The 15,602-nt window shown below is 33.7% G+C and overlaps 2 protein-coding genes across 4 annotated transcripts in view; one reads left to right on the top strand and one right to left on the bottom strand.

Moving 5' to 3' along the window:
- Positions 1-2,783, top strand: part of LOC109060794 (tumor necrosis factor receptor superfamily member 13B-like) — a 4,252-nt gene extending 1,469 nt beyond the window's left edge. Inside the window, exons 2-5 of one of the 2 annotated variants that reach the window (XM_042767084.1) lie at positions 336-472; positions 550-666; positions 1,811-2,062; positions 2,193-2,783. In XM_042767084.1, the coding sequence (XP_042623018.1) occupies positions 358-472; positions 550-666; positions 1,811-2,062; positions 2,193-2,401 (693 nt within the window). In that variant the 5' untranslated portion in view covers positions 336-357 and the 3' untranslated portion in view covers positions 2,402-2,783. Of the gene's footprint in view, positions 473-549; positions 667-1,810; positions 2,063-2,192 lie in introns of both variants that reach the window. The other variant, XM_019077957.2, reaches the window with a different exon arrangement.
- A 1,589-nt stretch (positions 2,784-4,372) lies between these two features.
- The window catches only part of LOC109080297 (ubiquitin carboxyl-terminal hydrolase 22), a 41,650-nt gene continuing 30,420 nt past the window's right edge, over positions 4,373-15,602 (bottom strand). Inside the window, exons 7-12 of one of the 2 annotated variants that reach the window (XM_042767081.1) lie at positions 13,418-13,523; positions 10,685-10,970; positions 7,725-7,816; positions 7,578-7,640; positions 7,354-7,503; positions 4,373-5,383 (exon numbers count right to left, since the gene is read on the bottom strand). In XM_042767081.1, the coding sequence (XP_042623015.1) occupies positions 5,341-5,383; positions 7,354-7,503; positions 7,578-7,640; positions 7,725-7,816; positions 10,685-10,970; positions 13,418-13,523 (740 nt within the window). In that variant the 3' untranslated portion in view covers positions 4,373-5,340. The remainder of the gene's footprint in view (positions 5,384-7,353; positions 7,504-7,577; positions 7,641-7,724; positions 7,817-10,684; positions 10,971-13,417; positions 13,524-15,602) is intronic. The other variant, XM_042767082.1, reaches the window with a different exon arrangement.

The following is a 15,602-nucleotide window of genomic DNA, read 5'->3' as shown; positions in this document are numbered from 1 at the left end:
CTTTAATCCATTCAGTTATAGCCTGTTAGTGACCCATGACACATTTATAATCAGGAAAGTGTTTACTATGACAATGACAATTAAAAACATCCCACATCGACCAATGTGCTTTACAACTAAAACCACAGACAACACAGTAAAAACTATAAGACTGTAGCAGAGTGCCATAAAAGAAAGTGCTTCAGCAGTATGGAAAGTGAGTATTAAGCATTAAATGCTTTATCAAAACAGAACATTTTTTGACTTAGATTTAAAAACAGAGAGAGATGAAGCCAGTCTAATGGAAATGGGCAACTACTGTGGTAATACTCGGTGTGTGTGTGTGGGCTGTGCAGGTGATTTTCTGGGGACTGAGCGATGTCACAGAGCTGTCTGGAAGGTCAGTATATGGACCGGCTGCTGCGAGAGTGTGTGTCCTGCAGTATGATCTGTCACAACTCTGAGATGCTGACCCGCTGCTCTGAGTTCTGCGGTAAGTTACGCCGCCGGTCTCCAGCTCACGCATGTGAAGAGCAGGGTCTGATGACGGACTGTGATGTTGTGTGGCAGTGGCCTGGAGTTGTAAAGCCGTGTCCGGTCAGTTCTACGACACGCTGCTGAAGAAGTGTCTGAAGTGCTCCGAGCTGTGTGGCAGTCACCCGGCGGCCTGCGCAGACGCATGCAGGAGTGAGTCAGAGTCACCCACAGAATCACACTAGAAGTGCTCCGCTTCCAAACACTCTGGAAGCTCATTTCTGCCCAAGTTTTCTTTTTCAGGACTGTCAGGCTGTAGGCTAGATCTCTTAATTGCAAGTTGTAGGCTTAGTTTGCATCTGGCAATTTTGACTTATTTTAACTTTTTTTTTTTTACTTTTATTTTAAGAATTCTGCGTTTATGTCTCTCAATTCTGACTTTTATTTTCAGAATCCTTAGTTTGTCTCACAATTTTGACTTATTTTTCACAATTCTGCGTTTATGTAACTTTGTTTTACTTTTATTTTCAGAATTCTAAATTTATGTCTCGCAATTTTGACTTATTTTCAGAATTCTGAGTTTGTAACTTTATTTACTTTTATTTTCAGAATTCTGAAATTGTCTCTCGCAATTCTGACTTTTATTTTCAGAATTCTGAGTTTGTAACTTTTTTTCTTTATTTTCAGAATTCTGAGTTTATGTCTCGCACTTCTGACTTTTATTTTCAGAATTCTGCGTTTATCTCTCGCAATTCTGACTTTTATTTTCAGAATTCTAAATTTGTAACTTTTTTTTACTTTTATTTTCAGAATTCTGAGTTTGTAACATTTTTTACTTTTATTTTCAAAATTCTGAGTTTACATCTAACAATATTCCTTGCCATTCTGAGGTGAAAGTTTCATAACTACAAGTAAAAAGGCTGAATTGTGAGATATATAGGCTTCTCAGAATTGCGATAAGTAAAAGGCGCAATTACTTTTTTAGTAGTCCGTAGCAGAAACAAGCTTCAATTAAATACTAGCAGCCTAAACAGCCTAATGTGTTTACACCCCTTACCAAAATTAACCATGATTTTATTATAGTAAAAGTATAACAGTGTTTTTTGGCATATTGATTACCATTTGTATAACCACAGTGTAATTACAAATGCCATGGTTCAACTATAAGTGTAGCAAAACGATGGTTACTTTGAAGTTACTATGGTTCAACCATGGTTTTTGGTTTTATTTGAGTAAGGGGATGAAAAAAGACCTTAAAAAATGAACGTACCCGGTTAAATGTGTACTTAACTTGTTTTAGAAAAGTGTCTGTACGAACAAAACTGACTTTCATGTCTATAAACCTCGACGCTCGCAGGTGTGGTGTCCGTGACGCAGAGACCAGTCGGCGGGTCTGCAGTGCAGCTGGTGACCGACAGAGGGCGCTCAGCGTCCGGATCCGCGCTGTACTCGGAGGCGCTGCTCTACTCGCTGCTAGGTCTCTGCATCACCGCGCTGGTGTTCACGCTGACCGCTGCTTTCCTGCTGCTGCTCAAGAGAACCAAACAGCAGCAGCAGCAGCTGGACACCAAGAAACAACAGCCCAACAAACACGGACAATCATCAAAAGGTCAATAACAACACTATTCTGTCAATCATTTTATATTATAGCAATGTGAATATGCCACACCATTTTGAATGACGTTTAAACTTCTATCAAGATGTCATTTGTTATATATGCACATGTTTATTTGTTTCAGACTCTCTGATGGCTCGTGCGGAGGAGGTGTCTCAGGACCGACCGAAGGCCACGGAAACCTGCGTCTACTGCTTCACCGAGCACGTGCGCGCCCCCGAGACCCCCGGCCGTCACCATGCCAACGGCGCGCTCCATCACCCGGTGCAGACGCACACCGACAAGACCGGGCCGTTCAGGATCATATGTTCACCGACACAGACAAGCATATGATGATAATAATAATAATAATACCAGAACAGGAAGCACACCTCATTCCTCAAGCATTCCTATAGAAATATAACTTCACTTTAGTTTTAATAAAATGAAGTTAATGCTGTTTTCAACAGAGCACAACACACTTTCAAGACCTCTTGACTCTGAAAGTAGCTTCCCCAGTCTTTTTCTAAAAAAATAAAAGCCAGTTAATAAAGTTAACGTAAAGAGAGTGTTGGGAAGGTTACTTTGGAAATGTAATAATATGTTACAGATTACAAGTTACACTGTTTTTCAAATCAAATCATTGCATATTACAGGAAACACTTGCATCTAACAATGCCTTGGAAAAAAAAAACATACATAAACCCAAATATGAAATAAAAGTTATGGAATATAAGCATGTGTCCTGTTCAACTGTCTCATATTTTAAAGCAGTCACTGTAATTTGGTGAAAGAAAAAAATATTTGCTAACAGTTTATTTTAAGGTGTCCTTGTTACACACGTTACATGAACTTACTATTATAAAAACGAATAACTATTTAATTATGCATAATTACATGCAAGTAACCCTAATCCTAGCCCTAATCATATAGTAAGTGCATGTAGTCTATTAATATTACTCGGTGCTTAAATGCATAACTACACTGAAACAAGGACACCTTAAAATAAAGTGTGACCCAATATGAGCAGCTTTGCACTTTCTGGCTTCCACGGTAACGGCGACTCTCTGATTGGTGCAGAGCACTTGAGTATTAGAGTAATATTATACACTCCTATGTTAAGTGTATATGTACACACACACAGTGCTGGGGAGTGACGGAGTACACATCAGCATTTTAAAATACTCATAATCAGATTACTTCTTTATGGATATTATCTATATATTATTATTTTTTTTTTTTTTTTTGGTCAGTCAAACCCTTTACTTGAAGTCCCCCTGAGATTTAAAGTTCATATTTCAATAATTTAACAACACATTTGAAAAAATAAATAAAAATAATTTCTAATGTAAGATTTAAGCTCGCGAGTAATCTAAAATTACAATTTTCATCATGCAATGATCACAATTTGTATTTAATCTCCCAGCTCTGCGGTAATATAGCGTTTGAATAGAAATTCAGCCACTGAGCATGATTTGGAGGTTTTCATTTAACGACAGTGTTGTATGCATTTTGAGAAAATCATAATTAACTCTTCATCAGAAAAAAATTAATATTTCATCTTCTGGAACCTTCTGTTTAAGGCAAGACACTACAGGTGAATGAAAATGAACTAAAATATATCACCAGCTGATTAATTACAGCACATCAAGATAAATACTTCTATAATACAAGTTTATATATAGATATGCAAATGAAGCATTATCTACTTAAATATGCACGAATTTGCACACATTTCCAGAACAGAAATCTGAAGATCGGATCAAGCCAGACTCACATTTCTGGTTTGATTTTGTTGATATATTAATTTTATTAATTTCTTTCTTTTTTATTTTTCGCTCCATAAATCAGAGAATACCGTCAACAGACGAACAGAAATACATTTTCACCATGTTTTTAGGAATGAAATGATACGAACAAAACCCTCCGCAGAAACCTCCAGACTGAAATAAATCTCTAATAAAAGTCTAATGTATGAAAGACCTCGTTCACAGATGAAGAGCAATTAAATAAACACTTAAATGTGTGTTCTGTATATTTTTCCTCCTCTATTCTGAACGAACGCAGGTTACGGAAGCGAAACAGATCGAGGTTTAGTCTGTAGTGTCCTGCCTTAAAACAGGCTTTCAGCTGATTTATCTCCAAATAATGATGGCCTAAAAACAGCGAAAGAGGCGCTGAATGCAAAAACCAGAACTAAGGGTTCAGAGGATCATGAAAAGAGAGAGAAATTAATTAAAAGAGAAAAACTCGCCGAATCAGAAAGACTTCCATCCCGAGGGAAAACCGAACACGCACATCTGAACGAGAGCGAATCACACGACACAGCGCTTATTTCTTCATTGATTTGTTTTACATACATTACATACATACATACTATACATAGATACATAATTAACATTTATAAAATCCTCCCCAAAGTCTTTTAGCATCCAGTTTAAATGGCATGCCAAGTTTGAGTACTGATTCAGTACACACACACACACACACACATACACACACGTTAACAACACCGACACACAGGTGCCCACATACCTGCATGCGCTCTCTCTCTCTCACACACACACACACACACACGCACGGCTGAGGATAACACTGCTGAATCAAGCCAAGGTGGAGACAGGCATCACATGAAAAGAAATCGTCTTCATTCACGAACAGGACAAGCCTTCACGACCGAACCGGAAACTGAAAGATTAAAGATGTTCATATCGAAGCACGTGAAGAGGGAAAAGATGAGGGATAAACTGAAACAGTGACTTATAAAAATAGATTTATATATCTGCGCGGCTGGCATTTCCAGCCCAAAGAAACAGACGACAGATGCGGATGCAAACACAAATCAGAAGTGCTGGACGAGGACAGTATTTCCGAACTCAAGCGACGAACGACAACATAGCTTTAAGTCAATAACACCTTTCTTTTGCATTCAGTACATCAATAATGCATACGCAGAAATAAAAAAGGAATATTTTTCCCTCATGTACTTCTCGGAAAATGCGAGTGAATGTGTTCTTGAAGAAGCGCGGGGTAAAAGTGAAATGCGATGCTGAGATGTCAGTCTGTCTGTAGTGAGAACTCCATCATCTCCTCCTCTTTCTGTCAAGTATGCTCCGGGTGCTCAGTGCAGATTGGTTTAGCTGTCAATTTTTTTTCCTCTTTTTTTTGTATTATATGTTGTTCTTTAGTGAGAGAGGCTGTATTTGTATGTCGCTGCCAGCTCTGGTGGGACGAGGCTGGATGGTTTGCTTCACTCCCTTCACAGCTTGGACTCGGCCGCTCCCGCATCGCCATTATTCATATTCAAGGAACTGTTTATGATAAAATAACAAGTACCTGCAAAAAAGGGAAAATACGTTTTTACATTTTTTAGAAACCACAGTTAAAAAAAAAATAAAAATAATAATAATAATAATAATAATATATATATATATATATATATATATATATATATATAATATATATAACTAGATATATAAAATAATATATACTATAATAATATAATAATAATAATATATATAATATATATATATATATATATAATAGTATTTCAAGTAAAATAGACAAATATAAAAATATAAACAATATAAAATAAAAGTTTCACTTTTAACAACCATAAAAAAAAAATCATTAACAAAATTAAAAATTTTTTAGAAACAACATATTAATAAAATTAAATTTTTTCTTAGAAACAACAGTAGTAAAAAAATAAATAAAATGTATAATTTCACAAAGCAGTGTTATTTTAACATTTTTAGGTGCTTTTAAATGTATTATTGTCATTAATATTTGGAATTAATTTTTTTATTTAATTTAATTTTAGTTACTATACGGTTACATATATCAATTTAGATTTTACAAATTTCTATTCAAGTTTTAGTTTTAGTTATTTTAGTACTTCAAGTTAAAAAAAAATAATATTAGAAATGTTGCTTTGGTAACTAGCTGAAATAAAATAAGTTTATATTTTTTAAATAATTTGTTTAAATTATCATATATATTTTTTTGTATTAATAAAATGAATTTTTTTAAGAAGCAATAGTAAAAAAAAAAATGTAAAATTTTACAGAGCAGTGTTATTTTAATATTTTTCTAGTCACTTTTATAGTTATTAATATTTGGAATTAATTTTTCCTTTTATATTCTTTGTTTTTAAATTTAATTTAATTTAATTTATTATATGGTTATGTATAGTCAATTTAGATTTTACAAATTATTATTCCAGTTTTAGTTATTTTAGTACTTCAACAAAAATAGCACAAGTAAATATTCCAAACTGATAAAAGGTAGCTTAAATATAATTAACAATTTTTAAAACTAAATAAAAAAAATAAAATAAAAAAATTAAAAAACAACAGAGAAACAACAGAAAAAATAAATAAATACAATTTTCAATTTTACAGAGCAGTGTTATTTTAATATTTCTAGATACTTTTATTGTTATTAATATTTGGAATAAATTGTTACTTTTATAAAAAAAATTATAATAATTTACTATATGGTTATATATAGTCAATTTAGATTTGATCCATTTTTATTCCAGTTTTAGTTCAATAAACTTTTTTTTAAATTAGAAATTTAATAAGCTGAAATTAGCTCAGGTAACTAGCTGAAATAAAATAAGTTTAAATTTTTTAAATAATTTATTTCAATTTTTAATTAAAACAATAAAAATTATTAGTAATTAAATAAAATACAAATCAAATCAAATCATATAAAACAAAAAATAAATTAACCACATAATAAAAAGAAAGTAAATTCTGAATGCCACTGAATAAAAAAAAAAAAAAAGATTTTACAATAAATAAAAATAGTTAAATCTAATGCGGTAAGTTTTAAGAAAAAGCTCCAGCATCATACATTTATCAAAACTAATTACTGTGTGCAATTTAGTTTTAAACAGTATACAGTAGTATAGAATTTTTATATTAAATATTGTTCATTTAATATATTTAATATTTTTATAACAATGATAACAATTTATAATCATTATAATCATTCTTATTATTATTATTATTATATTTAATGAGAATACATACACAAGTATTAAATCTATACTAAAGTGTATAAAACAAAAACACTAAAGAATTGTATGAAAATTGAATTCTGGCATTAAAACTTTGTAATTACTGTGTGTAAGTTTGTTTATACAGATACTAAGTATCATAGAATTTCAATATTTGCATCATTCCTTTTTAATAATTATATTTTTGTGCATATGTCTCTGATTTGATCTTTTGTGTGTAACGCAGTGAAACTTAAGCGTGTCTCAAACGTCCGAACACTGATGTATGTGTGCGACAGACCCCTCGCTGTCCAGAACATCTTTGATGCTGGCTTTAGTGATAATGGCATCATCACATTTAAACCACTGGTCCTTGTGCTGGCGGATGAAGGTGGTGTAGTGACCGCTCTCCAGCGTGCCCTGATGATTGACCACCGCGAACAGAGAATACCTGCAGCGGACACAGAGACAGGCGTCACGGGACGAATCGCTCACATGCACCAACCGCAGCAGACCTTCACTCACTTGTTGTCATTGTTTAGAGAGTCCACGGGCTGCAGGTACTGTCCGTTCATCCGGCTCTCTTTACTGAGAGAGAAACAGAGCAGACGTCAGGACATGAACTCACGGTCTTTACTGGGACCACACTGAATGCTGCTCGCCGGCTCGTACCTGGAGGCCATGAAGGGCGTCATGTCCAGCTCTAGAGGGAAGGACACGTAGGTGGTGATCTTCCGCCGGAGCTTCGCCGAGTGCTCGAACCGCTGGGTGAGCGAACACAGAACTGTGAGAGAATGCCCTTCTGATGCATCTGACCAACACTTAATCAGCAGCTGACCGAGAAGACCACGAGTGCATTTGTTCTGAAGCTTTACAAACTATTCAGTGTCTGACAGATCATGCTCAAAGTACAGATGCACCCATATAAAAACACTGCCTGATAATATTAATGCTGTTATTATTATTAAAAATACTGAATGACAAGTGTACTGAAATAGTAAAATATTATACTAGTCTGGATAAAACAAAAAATAATGTGTTATTACAGTAGTGCTAGTAATATTAGAAGAGATAATCAAAAAAATAACAGTGTATAAAGTCAATTCTGGAATCAAAATTAATTACTGTGTGCAATTTCGTTTTAATTCTAATATTTCTATATACTTCCCATTTTGTGTTATATTTAATAATAATATAGTTGAATAAAATAAAAAAATAAAACAATAAAATAAATATCAACATTAAAAAAAAAAAAATTAAATATCAAATAAACTAATGTGTTTAAAAATAATAAAATAAGATAATAAAATTTTTTGCAACATTTAATAAATAAATATTAAATGTTAATTAAATAATGTACAGAATAATAATAATAATAATAATAATAATAATAATAATAAATGAAATGTGCACAATAATATAAATAAAGTGAATTCTTAATAATATTATATTTTATTTTAACAATATAAAAGTTATAATAACTATCATCATTAATTTCTGTAATTATTTATCACTTAATAATATTATATTTTATTTTAACAATATAAAAGTTATAATAACTATCATCATTAATTTCTGTAATTAAATGTGTGAAAATAATATGATAATATTAACAGTGAATTCTGGCACTAAAATGTTATGTAAAATATGAAAATAGGTATTCATTTTTATATTTGCTAAAATTACATTTAATAATTATATTGAATTATTAGCAAGTTTAACAAGCTTTCAGCATTGAAAGTAATCTAAACACAGGAAAATATGAAAATAAGAGAAATTAGCATGCAGTGTTATAAATGCATACGACGTTGCTCAGTATCTGAAAATATATAAAAATAATGTTCATAAAATTATACTAGCAACAATTTAAATGTTCAATGTACCATGTTTTAAAGTGGATCAGTGCACTTTGATATACAACAAAACAGACCCCAGTCCATGCATTCACACACACACACACACACACACACACAAGATACACAAAACACTTACACACTCTCTCTGACACACACTCGCACACTTACTCTCATTCACTCTCTCTCACAAACACTAATACACAAAAACACTCTCTCACTCACACACTTACACTAATACATACACTCACACACAAACACTCCCCCCAACACACACTCTCTCACTCACACACACACACCTATCTCTCTCCCCCCACACACACCTCTCCTCACACACACACTCTCTCTCACTCACACACAACGCACATCACACACCACTCACGCACACTCACACGCTGTCTCATCACACACACCCACACACTCTCATTCTCTCACACACAAACACTTCACTCACACCACACCACATACACGCTCACTCTCTCCTCGCTCACACACAAACACACACACTCACTCTCCTCACACCACGCTCACTTCATCACACACACATACACCCACTCACACACCACACACACCCACTCTCACACACATCTCCAGCCACACACACACTCACGGCTCCCACACACTATCTCTCACACACACACACCACACACACACACACACGCACGCTCACTCACCACCCACAAACAACCACACACGCTCTCCCGCACTCACAACACACGGCACACCACACCACACACTTTCTTCCACCACACACACATACAACAACACTCATGGTAACTCTGTACTCACAAACACCACACACACAACACTCTACATGCACACACACATGCACTCTCTCCACACACTATTTGTATAGTGATTCTGGAAGACCCACCTCGTGTCTGCACGTTTCAGTTCCCGCAGTCTAAACTTTGGGGTGGGGGGGAAAGAAGTTTTATAGTCAACAAAAAAGACTCCTTTATTCTTTAAAAAGCTGCTCTGCTCGGAGTCACGGTTTGATACGTTTCTTTTTCTCCCGTGCCGGGCGGAGAGAAGACTTTTATGTTTTCTCATAGCCTGGTTCGAGTCAGGGCAACAGCCCCCTCGACCCTATGGTTCTAAAAGTGTGAGGTATCCATTGCTCTTTTACTTTACCGTTTCCTCTTCTTAAACCGTTCCCGGTTTTGTCTTTTTTAAACTGAAGGGAGAGCCTTAATTTCTCTGGGTTATCAGAGGGGGCTCGAGGGCTTCCCGTAGCGTCCGAGCTTTAGCCCTCCGAGCAGTGCCCACAGACGGGGTGCATATCTCTTGGTATTCTCACACACCAGGGAAGAGGGAGCCCTGAGAAGGTAAATCCTATAAGGGGGAGAGTCCGTTCTTTAGTGAGTAAGTCTTGCTTTTTTTTGTTTTTGGTTCCTGGCGCTTGAGGGGTTTCTTTTCTTCTTACTTTTTTTTGCACTAGCCTTTTCTCTTAGCTTCTCTCCCTCTTGCCCTGCCCTTGTGAGACCTTCCTTCCTTCGTCCCCGGCACAACCCCCTTTCCCTTCTCCCTTTCCTTTCTTCTCCCTTTTATCTCTTCACTCTCTCTTTCCTTTATTCCCTTCACCCCCCCCCCCCCCCCACCCCCCCCCATCCACCCCCCCCAAACCCACCCCCCCCCCCCCACCCCAAACCCCCTCACACCCTCCCACACACACACCACACCCACACACACACACACCGACGCCTCTCTCTCTCTCACCCCACACGCACACACTCCTCCTGTCAGCTGCTTGGTGGACTCCTGCACACACACACTCACTTTGAGGTGGAAACACGCCACGATAGGAAGTCTCTTCATAGTCAGCTGCTTGGTGGACTCCTGGTAACTATGGCAACCGCTGCATTTGATCTTGGCGCTGCTTCCTAAGTGTTCGGGTCGAGTGAACCTGCGTAAGCAGTCTGTGAGCGTGGTGGCTCCGCTCGGGTGACTGTCTCCGTTCACCACGCTGCCGTCGCTGCCCGGGCTGAGCGGCCAGAACGGAGTGGACGAACCCGGCAGATCCAGGCTGATGTCCCAGAACGGGTCTATTGTCGTGGAAACACCACTGCAGACAAGAAAACACCAGAAGATCAGCAAAAAGAGCAGCGCTTCTATCTGTTTGTCAGTTCTAGCAGTGCACAGCCAGAAAAGAACACCAGTTAATTAGGTGGAGGTCATTAAAACTTGATTTGATAAACGCAGCCGTATTTAAATAATCAAGACCAAAAGAACTGAAGTGAATGGGCGGAGTGCAATACCTCTGTTAAACACAGGGTGGCGCTGAGGAGCATGCGTGCATTTCAAACATACTAGAATTACAAAAAGACAACCTAACACACATACACACACACTGTTCCAAACACAGACACCGGCTCTGTTCCAAATCCTGGTGAGCTGCCTATGTAGAGAGCGTTCCAAGGCAACATACTTTTGATGACTGGTCCAAAAATTAGAAAGGATAATTATGCTGCCTACTAAGATACCTCATTTAATACCAAAAAGTATAATATATTTATCATATGAAAATAACAATAATAAAATTATCATATTTTTATTTAACTATTATCTATTTATTTTATTTTTTTTTTCAGTTTTTTTTTTTATTTTATTTTTTTGTGTGTGGAAAAAAAGTACCAATTAAAAAATTCTAATAAATGTAATATTTAATATATAAATTGTGTGTGAAATATTTAATTGGATTTTTTTTTTATCTTTGTGTGAAAAATAAAAATAAAAGTACTGATAAAAATTCAAATAATATTTAAATACTGTGTAAAATATTTAATTAGATAAATATTTTTATGTATTATCCGTATGCAAAAAAAACTGATAAAAATGCAAAAACACTTAATTTAATATTCAAATATAATAAATACAAATTATTTAATGATCTAATTGAAGTATTTACCAAATATTGATAAAAACATTCTAATATATAATAAATATTTAAATACTGTAACATTTAATTATATAATAAATGTTTTATTATACAAAAAATACAAAAAATACTTATAACATTTATTACACATATAAAACAAAAAAAATAATATAATTAAATAGTTAACTCAAAATTAATATTAAATAATTATTATTAAAAATAATAAAATCAAATTAAAAAAAATTATATAAAATATAAAAATTATCATTATAAATATAAATATAATCATATTAAAAAATATATCAAACAACAACGAGTTCAACAGTGTACATTTACATTCAGTGTCTTGTATCATTACTAAATTCTACTTTCTACTTCTACAAATGTAAGAATATAGCAAAAAGTTTCTGCCTATTGCTTAGCGTTTTGGTCAGTTATATGGTTTCATTTCCATTATAGCATGTTGTCTTAGAAGGTAGCCGTCTACGTAGGCAGGTTTGGAACAAAGCAATGATTTAGCAAATGCTTAAAACACAAACACATAAAAAACAACAGACACATAACAAGAAACAAAAAAAATAAATTAAAAAACAAAAAATATCAAAACATAACAGACCCAATTATTTACGCCCACTTTTTTAGTGACCTTGATCCTGGAAGAATTTTTCCCGTACATTTTCAAAACGTCTTTAAGAGTTAGAGAGTTATTTGAAGCAAAAAAAAAAAAAAAAAAAAAAAAAAAAAAAAAAAAATGAAGAATCATAAAAATCAAAAAAAAAAACCTAAATAAAGCAACCTACTAAAGCATCCTACAAGAATAAAACAACAGTTCATAAGTTATTGTTAATAATCAATTCCTCTATGAAGAAAATGAATAGGATTTTTCTTCAGGAACCGACTGCTGCATTCTACAGGAATAAAAGAGCCAATCATCTCTTGACTGATGTGTTTACTTTACATTATGCAAGGCATTTTAATTTTAAAAAGTAAAAAAAAAATTTTTTTAACAGTGTGCAAAATTAATAAAACCCACTGCTATCAGATTTTATTTCTGATCTGAATTAAGTTATTGAAATTGCAAAATTAGCTGTACTTGTAACATCCAAAAATCTAATAAAATTAAACATCAAATTAATTATTTTTATTTAATAAAAAGTATCAAAATTGTAATTTTACAATTTGTACTGTTAAATAAAATTACTAATTTTTTTTTTTTTTAATTTTATTTTACAGTGTGATATTACAATAGTAACGTGTCTAATAACAAAAAAAATAAAAAATAAAACAAAAAAATTGTTAAACAACATATTTTTAAAAAGAAAAATAAAAAAAATTATAATAGAGCATTTAAATAATAACAGGTTTTTTTTTTTTTTTTTTTTTTTTTTTTCACATATTATTTAGTAATATAATAGCAATGATAATAATATATATATACTTACACAAGTAATTAGTCATATTGCTACATAAAAAAAACAGTATTTGTGAAATAATACAATGATTTTATTTTACAGGGAACTTACACAAGTAATTTTTCATATTTTAATATTTTTGTTTAGTAGTAGTAGTAAATGCAGTGCTTGTATTTCTCAGAATGACTGAGTGGCTCTCCTACAGTGAACACAAGCTCTTACTGGCAGACTTGGCAGGTGACGTCAGACTGCAGGCCTCCCGTGAAGATTTGGTCAATGATGCAGCTGCAGTGGTTTGGGTTGTTGGCTTTTTTCCCATTGTCATCTCCAGTGGACATGGAAGCAGCATATGAACACACACACACACACACACAGAGAGAGAGAGAAGGTCTGATTAGAAAGCAGCGCTCGGTCTGCTGCAGAAACAGCCCTCCCTTCGCTTCACACTGCAGGAGGAAGACCGAGGTCCGTCTGATTCTCCCACACACTCTCTGACCAGACTGTACACAGTGAGCACAGCGCGTTCTCACAGGCCAATCAGTACTGGACAGTTTTTCAGAGGAGTCTACGATCGAACAGCTCTTATGTGGAAACCGCTGACAGACTAGAACAGCGCTGAAGGTGATCTTTGTGAAAATCTCTCTACGCTTTGACAGACGTTACTGAAAAAGTTTGTGGAAGAAGTCAGGAATCATTTACAGCATACTGAAATCAGGGCTGCAGGATTCATCAAAATTAAACTGAAATTGCGATACGGCTTATTAGAATTATGAGTTCACGAAGGCTGTGTTTTAATTAAACAAATGTAATTTGTAATGTGCATTTATAAACCAGATGAGCAGAAGCGTTAAGGGCTTTCTGCCAAAATCAAAGATTGATGATTTAAAGTTCAAAATTGAGAAAAAAATAATATTATATATATATTATATATATATATATATATATATATATATAATATAATATATATATATGTATGTATGTGTATACACACGGTATTAGTATTATAATTTTACAGTACTACTATAAATTAAAATTACTATATAATTTTGTCCCTAAATTAACTGTTTGTTATACCATGAAATATTACAACAGCTATATTTTCTTCTTTTATCTTATATTTGTATTTATTAATAATACAATTATTTCTTTAGTCATAAAAATAAAAAGAATATTTAAGAAATACAGCTATTTTATAGTGAAATATTACACACTTTTAATTTTAATTTACTAATAATCATAATAAAATCTACTGTTATTATTACTTGTCATTCTGCTACATAAAAACAAAGTATTTAAGAAATATACTACTTTTATTTTGCAGTGAATTACACATTGATATTTTTATTTAGTAAAAATAATAATAATAATAATAATCAAAATCATGATAAGATTTATTGCTATTATTTGTCATACCGCTACACAAAAACAAAAGAAGTATTCAATAAATATAATAATTTTATTTTCCAAATATTTAACAGTTAAATATATTTATTTAGTAATAATAATAAGCATATTAAAAATAATAATATCTATTATCATCATTATTTTATAGTCGTATTGCTACATAAAATCACAATTTTGGCCACATTTTAAAATCACAATTGCAATTTTTAACCAGAAAAATCACAATCAGATATTTTTCGCCAAATCGTGCAGCCCTATGTAAAGGTAAATGTGTAGTTTTCTTGATGTTAAAATACTATTACTATCAAAACACTGCTGTGTTTGTTTGAGCATCCAGATCAGCCCCGCTGGCTCCACCAATGGCGTGATTTAAGGGCGGGGCTATGCATTCCGTCCAGCCAATGGCAGATGCTGTGGCACAGAATTCCCACGCTTCATCTTCAACAGCTCAATCTCAATTACAGACTTTCTGACAGCAGATCAGTCCTGAAATACAGCTGTCACCATGAACACGTGCTTCATTATCTTCCCTGCTCCATTCGCCCATTTCATCAGAAAACTATCCAGGTGGCACTAATATAATTTAATAGCTAATGCCGTGTTTCACTCATTTCGGAAAGATGAAATTTAAAACTAAGGTGCAAAAGATCTTGAAGACAGCCTTCCAACTCAGAAACAGCAGAGATGCAGCACACAAACAAACTTCAGTTACGGAAACAGCTGGTTGAGTAATAAATCGGATGTGGATCACTATATTGGATTTGTGCATTAAAGCAGTCACATTTACCAGAATGACATGTAAAAAAACATAATAAGCAGTCACATTTACCAGTCTGTAATGTTAATGCATCAAAAACGAGAAAATCATTCATTTTTATTTGCTGATTTTTTTTTTCTCTCTTTCTATATTTAATGACAACTATGAAACGTTATTTTACATTTGATTCTTCAAAACTCTGACAAACCCGAATCCTGTTTTTTTGTGCTATTGCTTACTGTGAAA

Source organism: Cyprinus carpio, chromosome A12 (assembly GCF_018340385.1).
Source record: "Cyprinus carpio isolate SPL01 chromosome A12, ASM1834038v1, whole genome shotgun sequence".
Taxonomy (NCBI): Eukaryota; Metazoa; Chordata; class Actinopteri; order Cypriniformes; family Cyprinidae; genus Cyprinus; species Cyprinus carpio.
Note: the sequence above shows the minus strand (reverse complement) of the source record. Positions and strands in the feature narration are given on the sequence as shown.